This window comes from Somniosus microcephalus, chromosome 2 (genome assembly GCF_052327205.1).
Source record: "Somniosus microcephalus isolate GS21.2 chromosome 2, FLI_Smic_1.0, whole genome shotgun sequence".
Classification (NCBI taxonomy): Eukaryota; Metazoa; Chordata; class Chondrichthyes; order Squaliformes; family Somniosidae; genus Somniosus; species Somniosus microcephalus.
This window is the reverse complement of record NC_140988.1, coordinates 44337560-44354945: the sequence shown is the minus strand read 5'-3', so window position 1 is coordinate 44354945 and position 17386 is coordinate 44337560. Positions and strand designations below refer to the sequence as shown.

The following is a 17386-nucleotide window of genomic DNA, read 5'->3' as shown; positions in this document are numbered from 1 at the left end:
CCTGGGCTGGCCTGCATGTGACACCAGTCCCACACTATATAGTTGACTTTTAATGTGCTCTGGGCAACTAGAGATAGACAATAAATGCTGCCTTGCCAATGTTTCGCACATCCCAAGAGCATAAAAATGCAATATGTTTTTTTAACATTTTTAAAAATTAATTCACGGGCAAGGCCAGCATTTATTGCCCATTCCTAATTGCCCTTGAGAAGGTGGTGGTGCTCCGCGTGTGGTGAGGGCACTCCCACAGTGCTGTTAGGGCGGGAGTTCCAGGATTTTAACCCAGCGACAATGAAGGAATGGCGATATATTTCCAAGTCAGGATGGTGTGCGACTTGGAGGGGAACTTGGAGGTGGTGGTGTTCCCATCCGCCTGCTGCCCTTGTCCTTCTAGGTGGTAACGGTCGTGGGTTTGGGAGGTGCTGCTGAAGAAGCCTGGGTGAGTTGCTGCAGTGCATCTTGTAGATGGTACACACTGCAGCCACGGTACGCCGGTGGTGGAGGGAGTAAATGTTTATGGTGGTGGATGGGGTGCAAATCAAGCGAGCTGCTTTGTCCTGGATGGTGTTGAGCTTCTTGAGTATTGTTGGAGCTCCACTCATCCAGGCAAATGGAAAGTATTCCATCACACTCCTGACTTGTGACTTGTAGATGGTGGAAAAGCTTTGGGGAGTCGAGAAGTGAAACACACACCGCAGAATACCTAGCCTCCGATCTTCTCTTGTTGCCACAGTATTTATGTGGCTGGTCCAGTTAAGTTTCTGGTCAATGGTGATCCCCAGGATGTTGATGGTGGAGGATTCAAAGATGGTAATATCATTGAATGTCATGGGGAGGTGGTTAGACTGTCTCTTGTTGGAAATGGTCATTGCTTGGTACTTGTGTGGCGCAAATGTTTCTTGCCACTTATCAGCCCAAGCCTGAATGTTGTCCAGGTCTTGCTGCATGCGGGCATAGACTGTTTCATTATCAGAGGAATTGTGAATGGAACTGAACACTGTGAAATCATGCTTGAACATCCCCACTTCTGACCTTATGATAGAAGGAAGGTCATTGATGAAGCAGCTGAAGATGGTTAGGCCTAGGACACTGCCCTGAGAAACCCCTGCAGCAATGTCCTGGGGCTGAGATGATTAGACAACAACTTGTATTTATATAGTGCCTTTAATGTAGTAAAATGTCCCAAGGCACTTCACAGGAGTATTATAAGCCCCCCAAAAAATTGACACCAAGCCACATAAGGAGAAATTAGGGAAGATGACCAAAAGCTTGGTCAAAGAGGTAGGTTTTAAGGAGCATCTTAAAGGAGGAAAGAGAGGTAGAGGTGGAGAGGTTTAGGCAGGGAATTCCATAGCTTAGGGCCGAGGCAACAGAAGGCACTGCCACCAATGGTTGAGCGATTATAATCAGGGATGCTCAAAAGGACAGAATTAGAGGAGCACAGATATCTCGGGGTGGGGTGGTTTGTGGGGCTGGAGGAGGTTGCAGAGATAGGCCTTCAGTATGGCAGGAAACCACAAAAATAAAAGGACAAAACTAAAAAGAATCTACATGATCACAATCATGGCAAAACAGTGTATACTCTGGCTCACCATGAAAAAAGTCATGGGAGATATATATACAGTAAATGAAAAATGTAAATGCATGTAACATCAGAAATAAAGTGAGTAATCTTTAAAAAGGACAGTGAATTTGGGAAAGGAGGAGCAGTAGCATTGTAAAAGACACAATTACCGCAGCAAAAGGAAGGGATTTTGTTAAGGGTGATCAGGCAGTGGAAACACTGGGTAGAACCAAGGAACAGCAAAAGATGCAAGAGTTATCTACAGACTTTCTGATAGTTGAGATGTAGTGGGGGATGCATAGAAACATAGATACGAAGATCAGGGAAGCAGGTAGCAGACACAGTGTAGTAATAATGACTAGAAGTCAGGAACTTGCAATGAAACTGGCAGCTGAAGAGTAGTTAATGGGGTTGAATCTTGTCTCACAGCATTTTGTTAGTTTAAATGTCAGAATATAGCAAACCCATTTTGGAAATGTTACACTAGCACTGTTGTAGTTTGTCTTTTAAGATTCTGTTTATGACAGATTCTTGGAATAGTCTTTACTCTGAATCTGGCCAATTCTATACCTGACCTGCGAGTGTGAGACGCTCCCCTCCTCTTCTGATGGGGTTGACTTCCTGCTGGGGTTTCATTCCATGGTTGCCTTCTGGTATCACACACAAGTGGTCATTCTTCCTGTGTAAGCACAGAGAGTAAGGCTGGAATTTTGAGGGCGGTCAGTGGGCACAATGAATGGCGGGCCGGGTGGGAAAGTGTTTTTTTCACAGCGGGTTGGGTCTGTCAGTGCTGAGCAGCGGGGGACCCAATTCAGATAATTAGTGGCTTGTTTAGAGCCACTTAAGAATGATTTTCAGCTTTCCTTTGACAGCTCGCCCACGGGGTCCACGCTGGTCATGGACCACGTCTCAAACTGAGGCAGGAGTTCAGTGACCATTGAATCAGCTGTTGAGTTGACAGCTTCAAATGTACAGTAAAAGCTCCCACCTTACAGAGATATCTTCCCTCAGCCACAAGCTCTTCCTCACTGCATTTCCACAACAGATTCACCATGCTGCAAGTCTTTACACAAATCTCCATCCAGTCTGACCTCATTACCTCTCTCACCATTGACGGATCGCTTCTGTCATCACTACTTCACCTGCCATCTATTCCATCAACATGGGTGCCCTTTATACTCTCTCACCTTGGTCCTCAGAATCCCACCACAATCAGCCCCAACACCAGCAGCACCAGGCACACCAGCAGCATCAACAACACCACCACCAACCTTTTCCGCAATCACCTGAGGCTGCACAGGACGGAGGGCAACAGCACCCAACCACATTGCTGCCCTGGAGGCCAGGGATGGCCTCACCATGGCCAGATTTACTTCACTTGATGCTGTACACCCTGGCTGCCACATGATGCGCCAGGCTGGCACCACCCCATACCAACACCATAAAGCATCCCTACAATGTCCAAGCCATTCCTTTCACACTCTTCACCATTGCGGGGGTTACCGTTATGTCTCACCATTCACTGCAACTCACTGAGCCACTTCCAAAGATGCACAAAAATCTGTCCAAGAACGCAAAGTGTTGAAAATAAAGATTTCAATGTTTGACACTACATTAACAGAATCTTTAAATGAAGATTGGATAAAACACCCAAGTGCCTACCCTTGTGTGTTGTTAGTTGGTATGATTGCATTAGGATGAGGGTGAGTGTGAGGGGTGGCTCGTGAGATGGGGATGTGATAATGTAGATAGAGAGGGATGGGTGGGGGTGCAACATAAATTGGTGTGAATAAGGATGTGCAGGAGTAGGGTAGGGAAGGCAGAGTGATGGGGATGTGATGAGAGTTGAGTGTGGTTTTGTACTAACGTTTCACGATCTACTGAGATCATTGAAACGTTTGTGGCACTGCACCCAGGTCCTCCTGACCACACCCCTGCTTGTGCCCTCCTCTGCAATGTGCAACCAGGCTGCATTAATCTCCAGGGGAGGTCTCTTGCACCCATGGGAAGGGAAGGAGGACCTCCCTGTTTGCAGCACTTGTATAACACTGACAGCACAAATGTCAAAATAAATTTGGCCATGGTCCTTTAAAGGAAACCGGCTGATGACGCGTCATCAAATGACGTCACCAGACCTGCTTCCGCTAATTGGCCGGGAAACGCGCTGGGCGGGTTTAACAAGCCCTATGAAGGGAAATTCATTTTACAGAGCGGGCTGGAGCCAGCAGCGGGGTTGGGACCCGCCACTGACGTTGCCCGCCACGGACCCGCCGAGGTTAGTAAAATCCTGGCCTAAGTGTTGATAGGTTATTCTATCATGTTAGGTGTCAAAATCCAGCCTAATATTTCTTTACCTGATGTCTAAACATAGACACTTTCAGAGGGGTGGGGGAGTCCTTGGATAATGATCAGGAGTGGGAACTGGTGTAGAATTTCCCCTCCCTGTTTACCCAGGGATGTCCCACCTGGCCTGAGATCAACTAACCGGGGGTTTAAACTGGGACTCTTGTTTGTGTGGCTCAATATCTCACCACATGATGGAGTTAGACACTAAACCATTGGGGGAAGCAAACTAGTGTCCTTGAATCATGAGGACATTGTTAACCCAAAGTTGTATGACTCATTCATGATTTGCTTTTTCTGAATTGCCACCTTGGATGCTTTTATTTTTAAATGCATACTAGAACACTCATGGTAGCCTTTGGACCTGCCCAAGGCTTATTATATTTACATGTCATTTTCTAGCCTCTACAGCATTAAGCAAATAGACCTGATTTTAGAGATCAGGAACCAGATCACAGCACATACTTTAATGTGTAAAATGTCACGTCTTATGAAAAAAGAACAAAACAGAAGTTTCGAGAATTTTTAAAATATATTGAATATTAAATAATCACTAGCATGCAGTACAGTATAAAGTTCAGCAAAGCAAAGTGAATTTCAGGCTGTTGTTATAAGATTTTGATCTAGTCTGTGGATAAAAAAAAAATCAGAACCAGTAATTGGTGATGTTATAGGAAAAGATTTGAAATTAAAACTGTCCATCTTTGTTACTGATTACAGCTGTTTGGTAGAGTGTAAATATAGGCAGAAAGTGTGAATGTGATCCACAGCTGTGCTCCCTTCTATATGCAGATTCTCATTTTTTGGGATTCTTCAGACATGTACAGGAAAGAGAATTAATTTCCAATATATGGGATTTTAAATATGATTTTGGACATATTTGTTTCCAGTCATGAGAACAAAAAGGTCAGTGTGAATACAAATTGGAGAAATTGTATTATACCCACAATTACTTTTTCTACATGTTATTGAAGAAAAATATACCCCATATCTAAAATGGCAGTAGTAGCATCAAACATTTCTATTCAGTGTTGTACATTGTAAACCATGAATGGAACATCGGTTTTTTAAAAATCAAAATGATTGTACCATCGGATAGAGAATTTGTGAGGCCACAGTAATGAGAGAAATACATTGCAACAGTGAAATGCATAACATGAGATGGATTGATGGTGGGATACAGCAGCGATAGCCTGAGCAAAGGCAGAGAAACAAAGGGAAGGGGAGAAACAACACAGACATTGACATAAGGGGTGAAGCAGAGCAACTGAGAAAACAGTAAGTAATATAAATGTTATGTTAAGTGATAAGTTTTGAATCTTTTTTCCCCATGAATACACACACTTAATTAGCAGGTAGCTTTGGTGTTTGGCTGTTATGAATGTGTGATTTGTCTGTCTGTAAATTCTTGTGCCTCATGAATTCTGTAGGTTGTGCTACTGTGGGAATTACAGTGTGTGGTTCTAGAGTTTGTGTAAATCTTGAACTTGTACTTGTATCACAATTCAGTTTATCTATTTCCTTAAGGATCTACTACTATTTACAGAATTATTGTGCAACCAAATAGTCTATACCAGTGAAAACAACTCTCATTATATCTTGAGTGACAACTTCTGAGTCAGAAGGTTGTGGGTTCAAGTCCCACTCCAGGGACTTGAGCACAAAAACTTAGGCTGACACTCCAGTGCAGCACTGAGGGAGTGCTGCTCTGTCAGAGGTGCCGTCTTTCGGATGAGACGTTAAACCGAGGCCCTGTCTGCACTCTCAGGTGGACATAAAAGATCCTATGGCACAATTTCGAAAAAGAGCAGGGAAGTTATCCCCGGTGTCCTAGCCAATATTTATCCCTCAATCAACATCACTAATCACAGAAACCCCACAGTGCAGATAGAGGCCATTTCGGCCCATCGAGCCTGCACCGACACATATCCCACCCGATCCCCGTAACCCCTACACCAACACATATCCCACCCTATCCCCGTAACCCCACGTATTTAATCCCCCTAACACTAAGGGTCAATTTATCATAGCCAATCAACCTAACCCGCACATCTTTGGACTGTGGGAGGAAACCGGAGCACCCGGAGGAAACCCACGCAAACACGGGGAGAATGTGCAAACTCCACACAGACAGTCACCCGAGGCCGGATTCGAACCCGGGTCCCTGACGCTGTGAGGCAACAGTGCTAACCACTATGCCACCGTGCAGATGATCTGGTCATTATCACATTGCTGTTTGTGGGAGCTTGCTGTGCGCAAATTGGCTGCCGCATTTCCTACATTACAACAGTGACTACACTTCAAAAGTACTTCATTGGCTGTAAAGCGCTTTGGGACGTCTGGTGGTCGTGAAAGGCGCTATATAAATGCAAGTCTTTTTTTCTTGAAACTCAGAATTATTCCCTAGTTAGTCTTGTCCATTATAAGTACATGATAAGTGACTAGCTTCATCCCTTACAAGTGAGATAGATTTAGTAAAGGTACATAATAGGCTTTTGAATCTAGTCTAAGTTTCACACAGTCAATGACGAGCCTGATTAGTTACAAGCACAGACAATATTGAACTGCTTTCTCAAGCACTACGTAAGTAATAATGCTCATTGACAACAGTAAATAATGAGTTTCGAGTGCAGAGAAAACAACCAGCCTGACCTAAAACCTGGTTACAATAAAACTAGCTGGTAGGATTTGCTGTTATGCTGAATACAACATCTGTTGTCCAGCAAGTCCCTGATCCACCCTGCCTGCTTGACCTAAACCAACCTTCGCTACTATCTTACAATCCGTGTCTGTCTTGTGTGAGATTTCAAAACTTAGCCTGGGAATCACAATAGTGCCAGGAATGTTGAGATTTTTCTTGTTTTCACTTGTTGGGGAGCAAGACAAGCCAACAGATCACTATGCTAACATTCAATACACTAATATAAGCCCTCTATTGTGTCAGCCTTGGCTCAGTGGTAGCACACCCATGTCTGAGTCAGAAGGTCATGGTTTCAAGCCCAACTCCAGACACTTGTACACATAATCCAGACTGGCACTTCAGTGAAGTATAAAGGGAATGCTGCACTGCCAGAAATGCCATCACTTGAATGAGACATGGAACCTAGGTCACTTCTGCCCTTTCAGGTGGATGTAAAAGATCCCATGGCATGAAACAGAGCAGCAGAGTTCTCCCAGTGTCCTGGCCAACAATTATCCCTCAACTATAACTTAGAAAACTGTTTAATTAGCCAATTATCTCATTGCTGTTTGTGGAACCTTGCTGTGCGCAGATTGGCTACTGCGTTTCCCTACATTACAACAGTGACTACACTGCAAAAGTACTTCATTGGCTGTGAAGCTCTTTGGAATGTCCTGAAGTCATGAAACGTGCTATATAAATGCAAGGAGAAAAAAACATTAGTGGGAGTGGTATATAGACCTCCAAACAGTAAGGCGGAGGTTGGGGATGGCATTAAAAGGGAAATTGAAGAAGCGTGCAATAAGGGCACAGCAGTCATCATGGGTGACTTTAATCTACATATAGATTGGGCTAACCAAATTAGTAACAATACTGTGGAGGAGGAATTCCTGGAGTGTTTACGGGATGGTTTCCTGGACCAATATGTCGAGGAACCAACCAGAGATCAGGCCATCTTAGACTGGGTATTATGTAACGAGAAAGGATTAATTAGCAATCTTGTTGTACGAGGCCCCTTGGGTCGGAGCGATCATAATATGATCGAATTCTTCATTAAGATGGAGAATGAAGTAGTTGACTCGGAAACTAGGGTCCTCAATTTAAATAAAGGAAACTACGATGGTCTGAGGAGCGAGTTGGGTAGGATTGATTGGGGAATGGCACTCAAAGGGTTGATGGTGGATAGGCAATGGCAAACATTCAAAGACCGAATGGATGAAGTACAGAAGTTGTTCATTCCAGTTTGGCATAAAAATAAAACAAAAAAGGTGACTCAACCGTGGCTAACAAGGGAAATTAGGGATAGCATAAGATCCAAGGAGAGGACATACAAATTGGCCAGAAAAAGCAATAATCCTGAGGATTGGGAGCAGTTTAGGATTCAACAAAGGAGGACAAAGGGATTAATTAAGAAAGGGAAAATAGAATATGAGAGTAAGCTTGCAGGGAACATAAAAACTGACTGTAAAAGCTTTTATAGATATGTAAAGAGAAAAAGATTGGTGAAGTCAAGCGTAGGTCCCTTGCAGTCAGAATCGGGGGAATTTATAATGGGGAGCAAAGAAATGGAAGACCAACTAAATACATATTTTGGTTCTGTCTTCACAAAGGAGGACACAAATAACCTCCCAGAAATACCGCGGAACATAGGGTCTGATGAAAGGGTGGAACTGAAAGAAATCAGTATTTGTAGGGAAATGGTGTTAGGAAAATTGATGGGACTGAAGGCCGATAAATCCCCAGGGCCTGATAATCTACATCCCAGGGTACTTAAGGAAGTGGCCCTAGAAATAGTAGATGCATTGCTGGTCATCATCCAGAACTCAATAGACTCTGGAACAGTACCCATGGATTGGAGGGTAGCTAATGTTACCCCACTATTCAAAAAAGGTGGCAGAGAGAAAGCGGGGAATTATAGACCGGTAAGCCTGACATCGGTAGTGGGGAAAATGCTAGAGTCCATTATAAAAGATGTAATAGCAGAGCACTTGGAAAGCAGTGACAGGATCGGACAAAGTCAACATGGATTTACAAAAGGTAAATCATGCTTGACTAATCTACTGGAATTTTTTGAGGATGTAACTGGTAAAATAGATAAGGGAGAACCAGTGGATGTGGTGTATTTGGACTTTCAGAAGGCTTTCGATAAGGTCCCGCATAAGAGATTAGCGTGCAAAATTAAGGCACATGGGATTGGGGGCAAGGTATTGACTTGGATAGAGAACTGGTTGGTGGACAGAAAGCAAAGAGTTGGAATAAACGGGTCGTTTTCCGAGTGGCAGGCAGTGACTAGTGGGGTACCGCAAGGATTCCAGCTAGGACTCCAGCTGTTCACAATATATATTAATGATCTGGACGAGGGAATTGGATGTAATATCTCCAAATTTGCAGATGACACAAAGCTGGGTGGGAGGGTATGCTGTGAGGAGGATGTCGTGAAACTCCAGTACGATTTGGACAGGTTGGGTGATTGGGCAGAAACATGGCAAATGCACTATAATGTGGATAAATGTGAGGTTATCCACTTTGGTGGCAAAAACAGGAAGGCAGATTATTATTTGAATGGCAATAGATTGGGAGAAGGGGAAGTGCAAAGAGACCTGGGTGTTCTTGTGCACCAGTCGCTGAAGGTAAGCATGCAGGTGCAGCAGGTGGTTAAGAAGGCAAATGGTATGTTGGCCTTCGTAGCAAGAGGGTTCGAGTGCAAGAACAAGGATGTCTTGCTGCAGTTGTACAGGGCCTTGGTGAGACCGCACCTTGAGTATTGTGTGCAGTTTTGGTCACCTTACCTGAGGAAGGACGTTCTTGCCATGGAGGGAGTGCAGCGAAGATTTACCAGGCTGATACCTGGGATGGCAGGAATGACGTACAAGGAGAGATTGTGTCAATTGGGCTTATACTCACTGGAGTTTAGAAGATTGAGAGGGGATCTCATCGAAACCTATAAAATTCTGTCAGGTCTGGACAGACTAGATGCAGAAAGGATGTTTCTGATGGCCGGGGAGTCCAGAACCAGGGGTCATAGTCTAAGGATAAGGGGTAAGCCATTTAGGACTGAAATGAGGAGGAATTTCTTCACCCAGAGAGTGGTGAACCTGTGGAATTCTCTGCCACAGAGGGCGGTGGAGGCCAGTTCATTAAGTATATTCAAGAAAGAGTTGGATGTATTTCTTAAGGCTAAAGGGATATGGGGAGAAGGCAGGGACAGGGTACTGAATTTGGATGATCAGCCATGATCTCATTGAATGGCAGAGCAGGCTCGAAGGGCCGAATGGCCTACTCCTGCTCCTATCTTCTATGTTTCTATGTTTAAGTTCTTGTTATTCTTCATTAAAATAATGGACTCTAGCTTTAGCAGAGGGCTTTCAGTATCACTGAAATCTGGGAAAACCCCATCTCCACAACATTCTTTTTGCTTTCACTTTTAACAGTAATAATCATTTATTTTTTAAATTTGATACAAATGATTTTCAAATAATAGACATCAGCATGATTGTGTGCCTTGGACTAACTTTGGAGTCTCTCGTATCCTTTCCTCCGTATCCTCTGTTTACAATCAAGACATGTCTCTCCTAATCTCTGCCTATGTAACCTGAATATTCTCTGTGTTCATTCACAGGCATGTTTCAGCTGCTGCTCCGGACCTGAACCCATTACTTGAACCTTTTTTTTCCCTCTTGGCCCCACTAAGGCCCTTGTCTCCTGCCTGCTCCCCTTCCTGTCATCCAGCCCTGCCACCTTTCATTTTTCCAATCACAGGTAGTTATACCTGGTTATACTTTTCACCAAAGATGTGCGGGTTAGGTTGATTGGCCATGATAAAAATTGGCCCTTAGTGTTAGGGGGGATTAAATACGCGGGGTTCCGGGGATAGGGCTTGGGTGGGATGGCTGTCGGTGTAGGGACCGGGTGCTAGGGTTTGGATGATTTGCCATGATCTCGTTGAATGGCCTACTCCTGCTCCTATCTTCTATGTTTCTATGTTTACCCTGCACAAAGTGCTGCAGTCTTGGTGTGGCCATTATCATCAAATCACACCTTTTCTCTTTTCCCTTACTCCTCTGGCATCTACTCCTCCTTCGAGCACTTCACCTTGTCCGCCCCCCCCTGTCTCTCCTTTATAATCCTCATTATCTACCGTTCCCCAAGCCCCGTACTCAGTTTCTCCCTTAAATATCCTCTCCTCTTTCCTCCCTCAGCCTCTGCACCTCATCCTCAATCTTCATCCCGCGCACCTTACCCTTTCTCCTCCAATTTCACTGCCCTCCCCAAACCCCTCTCTCCATATAAACTCTCCTACTCATATGCACGGCCACCCCCTTGAACTTGCCATCTCATGAGGCCTCTCTGCTCCCAAACTCTCAATCATAGATAAGGCCATCTCCTACCATTTCCTTGTAGCCCTCACCACCCAAACCACCCTACCCCTTCTAACCTTTCTGCCTCCTGTGTCTGCCCCTGGAAAAAAAATCTCTACCTCAAGTCACTTACAATTGCATTTTCAAGCTGCTAAATACCTAGCCTTTGGCCTTCCATTCACCATAATACTTCTGCAACTGTCAATCTGCTCAACCACTCCCTCATCTCCATATTTGATGCCCTTATCCCCAGTAAAACCTTTATTCTCTCCCATCCTGGTCAACCCCCTCTGGTATAGCCTTCATCTTTGCTCACTGAGTCCAGAGGGCACAGACTTGAGTGTATCTGGTGCACAGTTGGATTAGTTATCCATCATCAGATCTGACTGGACCACATCAGCAGCCTATGCCCCAAGTTCTTGAATTCCCTTCCTAAATCCCTCTGTCTCTTTGCCCCCCCCCCCCCATCCTCCTTTAGGACCATCCTCAGAACCAACCTCTGTAATGAAGCTTTTAACAGCCCCCTCCCCCCCCCCCCCCCAATATCTCCTTCAGGTTGGTGTCCATTTTTCCTTATGCCTTTGCAAAGCATCTTAGGATGTTTTTCTATGTTAAAGGCATTATATAAAAGCAAGTAGTTGTGCTACTTCCTTTTTACTGTTCTTTTTCCTAAAATGGCGACTACATATTTTGCTACATTGAACAGCATCTGCCACCTGTCAGGCCACTCTTGCCTTAGTCTCCCCTCTTGAAGATACTGACACATATTAGGGTATGGTTCCAATGGGTCAGCCACCCTTTGGTACATCCCCCAACCAGTCATTCTTTATGTATGGACCTAGACAGTAAGTGTCGGTGGGCTAGTTAATCAGGGAGTGAGCTCATTCTTCTCACTCAACCTCCACACATGTACATTTTAAGAACAGCAAGACTGGTTGTATTTTCCCCTTCCAGGGACATTGTATCCAATTGTCACCCCTCCTACTCCTGCCCAAACTGAGATCAGCAAAGACCTATAGCCTTTTTAAAAAAAACAACACGAGAGCAAGAGAATTTAGCAAACAATACAATTAAATCATTTGAAAATTGGTCCATTTCAGAGTGGTGACCAACTCTCCCAACTTGTATGTTTCACATTGCAGTGATCCTGTTTCACATGACTCTTAAAAGATAGACTGCATTTTATTTTAGAATAGTACAGGGAAATAGCATGTCTGTATGCATTACAATCACTGATTTAGCAAGGTCCTTGATTTTCATTGACTTTTCTTCTCAAGTTTTTATAATAAGTTTATAGTGACTGTTCTGGTGTGTTCTTTGCCTTTTACAATGAGATCCTATTTTCTTGAGCAGTCAATTTAGAAAGTGAAAATTAGTAAAGCCTTGTTATTGAATTTTCACTTATAATCTGCCTATATATGAAGAAAGACACCCCCAGTGAACACAGCCAATTAATTACTTTGTGAAGTGTAGTCATTGTTGTTTTGTAGGCAAATACAGCTGCAAATTTGTAGCTCAACAAGGTCCCTCAAACAGCAGTAAGGTGAATTACCAGTTAATCTGTTTTGCTGGAATTGCTTGAGGGATAAATGTTGGGTAGGACACCAGGCAAACTCCTTACTCTGCTTCGAAAAATTCCCATGGGATCTTTTATGTCTACCTGAAAAGGCAGAAGATTCCCGGTTCAACATCTTATCCAAAGAACGATACCGCCAATTCTTGTAACTGCACTGAAGTGTCCACCTACATTATGTGCCCCCAAGTCCAGCAGTGGAACTTAAACCCGCGACCTTCTGACTCAGGTGAGAGTGTTACCAATGAGCCAAAATGATTTGCTGTACTTCAAATTTAATTTGTTGCGTGAAATGCCTTGAGACATTTTGACATGATAAGGAACAATATAAATTGGCTTGAATTAGAATGAAGAAATATGAATATGGGAAATCTGAAATAAAAACCAGGAAGGACAGGTGAACGTTTGAGTTTGCTGAAGGGCCACACTGGAAATATTCTATCTTTCTTTTTCAGTTGTTGATTGACCTGTTGTGCATTTGTACCATGTTCCCTTTCCTATTCATTTCTGTATTTTTTTTTTCGGGAGATCTATTCAGAGGCTCGAGTGGAGCATAAACACCAGCATGGAATGGTTGGGCCGAATGGCCTGCTTCAGCTAGCTACACTTGTCAAAATTGAACAGAAATGCACAACCAAAGCCTTTCACACAGAGCTTAGGTGTGATTCGCTGTATTATTAATGATATGAATAAACAGGATTATATTAGCATCAGTTTACAGAATATTTCATTAATCTATTCACAACCACTTTGTAACATTTCTGAGATGCCTCTTCTCTCTGCTTTCTTTCTGCTCTCTTTAAAGCACAATACACCAGCCAACCTTCGAGTTTTCTCGCTTTGGTTTCCTTTTTTATTTCTGTTGCTCTCATAATACTGTTACAGCAAATGTTCCAGTGAATTTAATTCTGGAGTAGGGGATGAAAGGATGATTAAAGCACTACTCAAGATCAGTCTATCACATTAATTATAAACTTTAATAGAGGATGTTTGAGATTATTTCTTAGAATGCTGTGAGCCATGGATCTATTATCAATTCATGCTGTACGGCCTTTGATCAGATAACTTTCTGGGCTTTTACTGCAAATTTATGTCAATTTAATTAGCTGGTCAGGTTTCTTGTTTGCATAAATGTGGCTACTAACCCTGTTTTTCATCGCTCCGCCTATTGGTGGCCGTGCCTTCAGCTGCCTAGGCCCTAAGCTCTGAAATCCCCTCCCTCAATCTTTGCGCCGCTCTACCTCTCTCCCCTCCTTTTAGACGCTCCTTAAAACCCACCTCTTTGACCAACCTTTTGGTCATCAGCCCTAACTTCTCCTTATGTGGCTCGTGTCAAATTTTGTTTGATAATCGCTCCTGTGAAGTGCCTTGGGACGTTTTATTGTGTTAAAGGCGCTATCTAAATGCAAGTAGTTGTTTATTATAGTTCTGTTAATAGTACAAGTGTGGCTGGCAAACTGAGTATGATGATGAGAGAGCTTCACTCACTGTACTGAAAAAATACAACCTACAATTTGTTTTGTTTTCATAGAATCATAGGGGTGAATTTCCTTGTGTCTCACACTGTGCCACTGTTACTTCAATCCCATCACAAGGACTGCTTACTTCCTCCTCTGTAATATTGCCAGCCACCATCCCTGCCTCAGCTCACCTGCTGCTGAAACCCATGCTTTTGTTACATTCAGACTTGACTATTTCAGTGCTTGCCTGGCCAGCCTCCCATCCTGCACCCTCCATAAAGGTCAACTCATCCAAAGCTCTGCTGCCAGTTTCTTAGCCTGTACCAATTTCTGCTTGCCAATCACCTCTGTCATCGCTGACTTACATTGGTTCTTGATATCCCAACACCTCGCATTTAAAATTCTCAACTTTCTGTTTAAATTCCTTCATGATCTTACTCCTCCTTATCTCTGTAACCTCCTCCAGTGCTATAAACCCCCATCCCCAAACTATCCATTCCTCTGATTTTGGCCTGCTGTTGTGAAAGGCACGATAAAAATGCAAGTTCTTTCTGTTTTTCTGTTGCGCTTCCCCCTCCTTTTGCCCCATCATTAGGAGTCGTACCTTTAGCTGCTTAGGCCCCATTTTCTGTCATTTCCTTCCTAACCCCTCTGTCTCTCCACCACCCTATCCTCCTTTAAGATCCTCCTTAGAACCTACCTCTTTGGCAACATTTTTGGTCACCCTCTCTTAATATCTCCTCCTTCAGCTATTTTTCCTTAAGCCTTGATGGAGCATCTTGTGTTATTTTTCTATGTTAAAGGCACTATATAAAAGCAAGTTGTTGTAGTACTGTCTTTCACTGTTCTTTTTCCTAAAGTAACTACTTTTTATTTCTCTACATTGAACTGCATCTACTACCTGTCGGGCCATTCCGCTAACTTGCCTGTCTTCCTGCATTCTCCTGCATCCTTCCTCACAGTTTGCCTTACCTCCTAATTTGGTACCATAAGTAAATTTCATTACCATAGTTGTGCCTTAGTCTAATCATTTATATAAAAATAAATCAAAAGAGGTCGCAACACAGATCCCTTGGGCCTGCCAATCAAAAAAAACCTCCATTTACTCCTAGTCTTTGCTTTCCGTCCCCCTAGCCATTCCTCTATCCACACTGTTACATTCTCACTAATACCATGGGGGTGAAATTCCCCTCATTTGCACCTCTGATAGGACGCGCTAACGGGCCGTGAATGGCTTTGCGCCGCTCCCGAGGCGATAACCGCGCCTCCCGTGAAACTCCGCGGGAGGTTTAGCCTCCTGACCTTTTGCACTCAGAGATCATGATATCGTCTCCGGGCGCAGCGCCCCAGTAGCCCCTCGGAAGAAAAATTCGCAATCGCACCCTGCAGCAGCACCGGGCGATGTTACCGAATGCTGCAGGGGTTGCGAACAGTGAGGCTGGCCGCTCGCGGGGTGTAACTTAAAGGCGCGGTGGACGGCCGGACAAAAAAACCTGCCAATTAAAAAAAATATATATATATTTTCGGCCACTGGTCACGGCATCCGTGCTGCGATCGGTCAGCCCGGCACTCTGCATGAGTAACTAAGAAGAAACGGTTTCCACTGGCTGAGGGGTCGGTAACAGGTTTAAGGTAATTGGCAAAAGAACCAGAGAGGAGATGAGAATTTTTTTTACACAGCGAGTTGTCGTGATCTGGATTGCACTGCCTGAATGGGTGGTGGAAGCTCATGCCATAGTATCTTTCAAAAGGGAATTGGATAAGTACTTGAAAAGGAAAAATTTGCAGGCTATAGGGAAAGAGCAGGGGAATGCTCTTTCAAAGAGCTGGCACAGGCACGATGGGCTGAATGGCCTCCTTTGCCATATCATTGTATGATTCTAACAAGTTTAAGTTTAACTAGAAATACAGAACAGAGAAAATCTTCATGAATGGATTTATAATGTTGCACCACACAGCGGCGAGAGGAATTCTTGCTGCATGGTTCATAACCTAGTTTCTGCCCCAGTCGCTGTAGTTGTTCCATACAGGCCAGTGAGGAAAACAACCATGTAGTTGTCCTTTATACATCAGCTGAGCTGCTCTGCCCACCAGCAGCCAGAAAAGATTACAGCCTAGATGGGTCTCGGATCCTTTTTAGGTCAGTCACAGTTCATTGCTTACAGCATTACCGTTGAAGTCAGGATGCAGCATAAGCCTGTGCTTACATAAAAAATATTATCCTTGAATTGATATAGATGAAAAATGTAAAAATCTAGGCACTTTGTATGATGATCTAACTTCTGCACTGATATTTAATTCTGATACAATAAAGACTAAGCATCTTGACTGTATTTAGAGTAAAGCGTTCAGCTGGCCACAATCTCACAGAAATGTGTCTGTGACTAGTAGGGTTGGGTCGACAATCTTGAAATAACAGTTTTCTCACTGTATGCTGCATTTTGCTAGTCTGTTGGATATTTGCATTTTTTTTGTATGTGCACTGATCTTGCCGCTCAGTACCAGGCAATGTGATTGACATGTTGTCCATTTATAAATAGATGCAACAAGAGCATCTTAAAATAAAACTGAAATTGAGTCCCGCAGCCAAAATATGTTTGAGTGCAAGCAATACTTTCGAAAGGAATAATATTTTAAAAATCTTATGTGGCATGCCCATTTGAGAACATGCAATTACCAGCGAAATGCTGTTGAGAATTCCTTTTACCTTGAGTCAGGAGATATTCATTTATGTTTCAGCCCTCTAGATGGTTCAAGCAAAGTGGGGACCATAGTGGTCAGCAACCTTAAAATGGGAGAGAATGAGAATGAAGAACCAGACCAAACTCCTGCTGAATTGTCAAGACAAAAGGTAAAAAAAAAACAACTGCTGTGTAAATATGCATTTAGTGTTTCTATTTTTAATGTTTATTTAAATCCAGCCTAGAATTAGCGGGTCATTAAATAAGTTGTTCACCACAAGGTCATATTCACCTAACAGGATCGGCATTAGCGACACTTAACTGCAATGTAAAAGTTTCAATGGAATGTAACAGTTTACAGAATGAAAACATGTACTGTAATATTTAGCTTATTATGTTGTGATATAAATCTCTTATCGACTTTGAGAAAATATTGCCTGTTTACAACAGCAGAGCATTGCCACACAGATAAAAATATCTCTATCTATAATATATATGAAAAGTCTTTCATATGTATGCAGTGCCTGTCGAGTAATACTTCCTGTAACATTTTCCTATCACACTTTTCTCCAACATGCTTTTTCCATCATACCTGTCTGTCATGTTTTACCATCATGATTAAACTTAGCTATTCACTTCATTTATCTTTGATATTCCTTCAAGATTTGTCCCTAATATTGCTCACTTACCCCAAGACTTCTCATCTATCTTTCCAACATAGGTCATA

General features: G+C 43.2%; 1 protein-coding gene across 10 annotated transcripts in view; it reads left to right on the top strand.

Moving 5' to 3' along the window:
• Positions 1-17386, top strand: part of inpp4b (inositol polyphosphate-4-phosphatase type II B) — a 1159724-nt gene that overhangs the window by 856983 nt on the left and 285355 nt on the right. For all 10 annotated transcript variants that reach the window (XM_086009058.1, XM_086009093.1, XM_086009068.1 and 7 more), the window contains one exon: positions 16718-16829. In XM_086009058.1, the coding sequence (XP_085865184.1) occupies positions 16718-16829 (112 nt within the window). The remainder of the gene's footprint in view (positions 1-16717; positions 16830-17386) is intronic.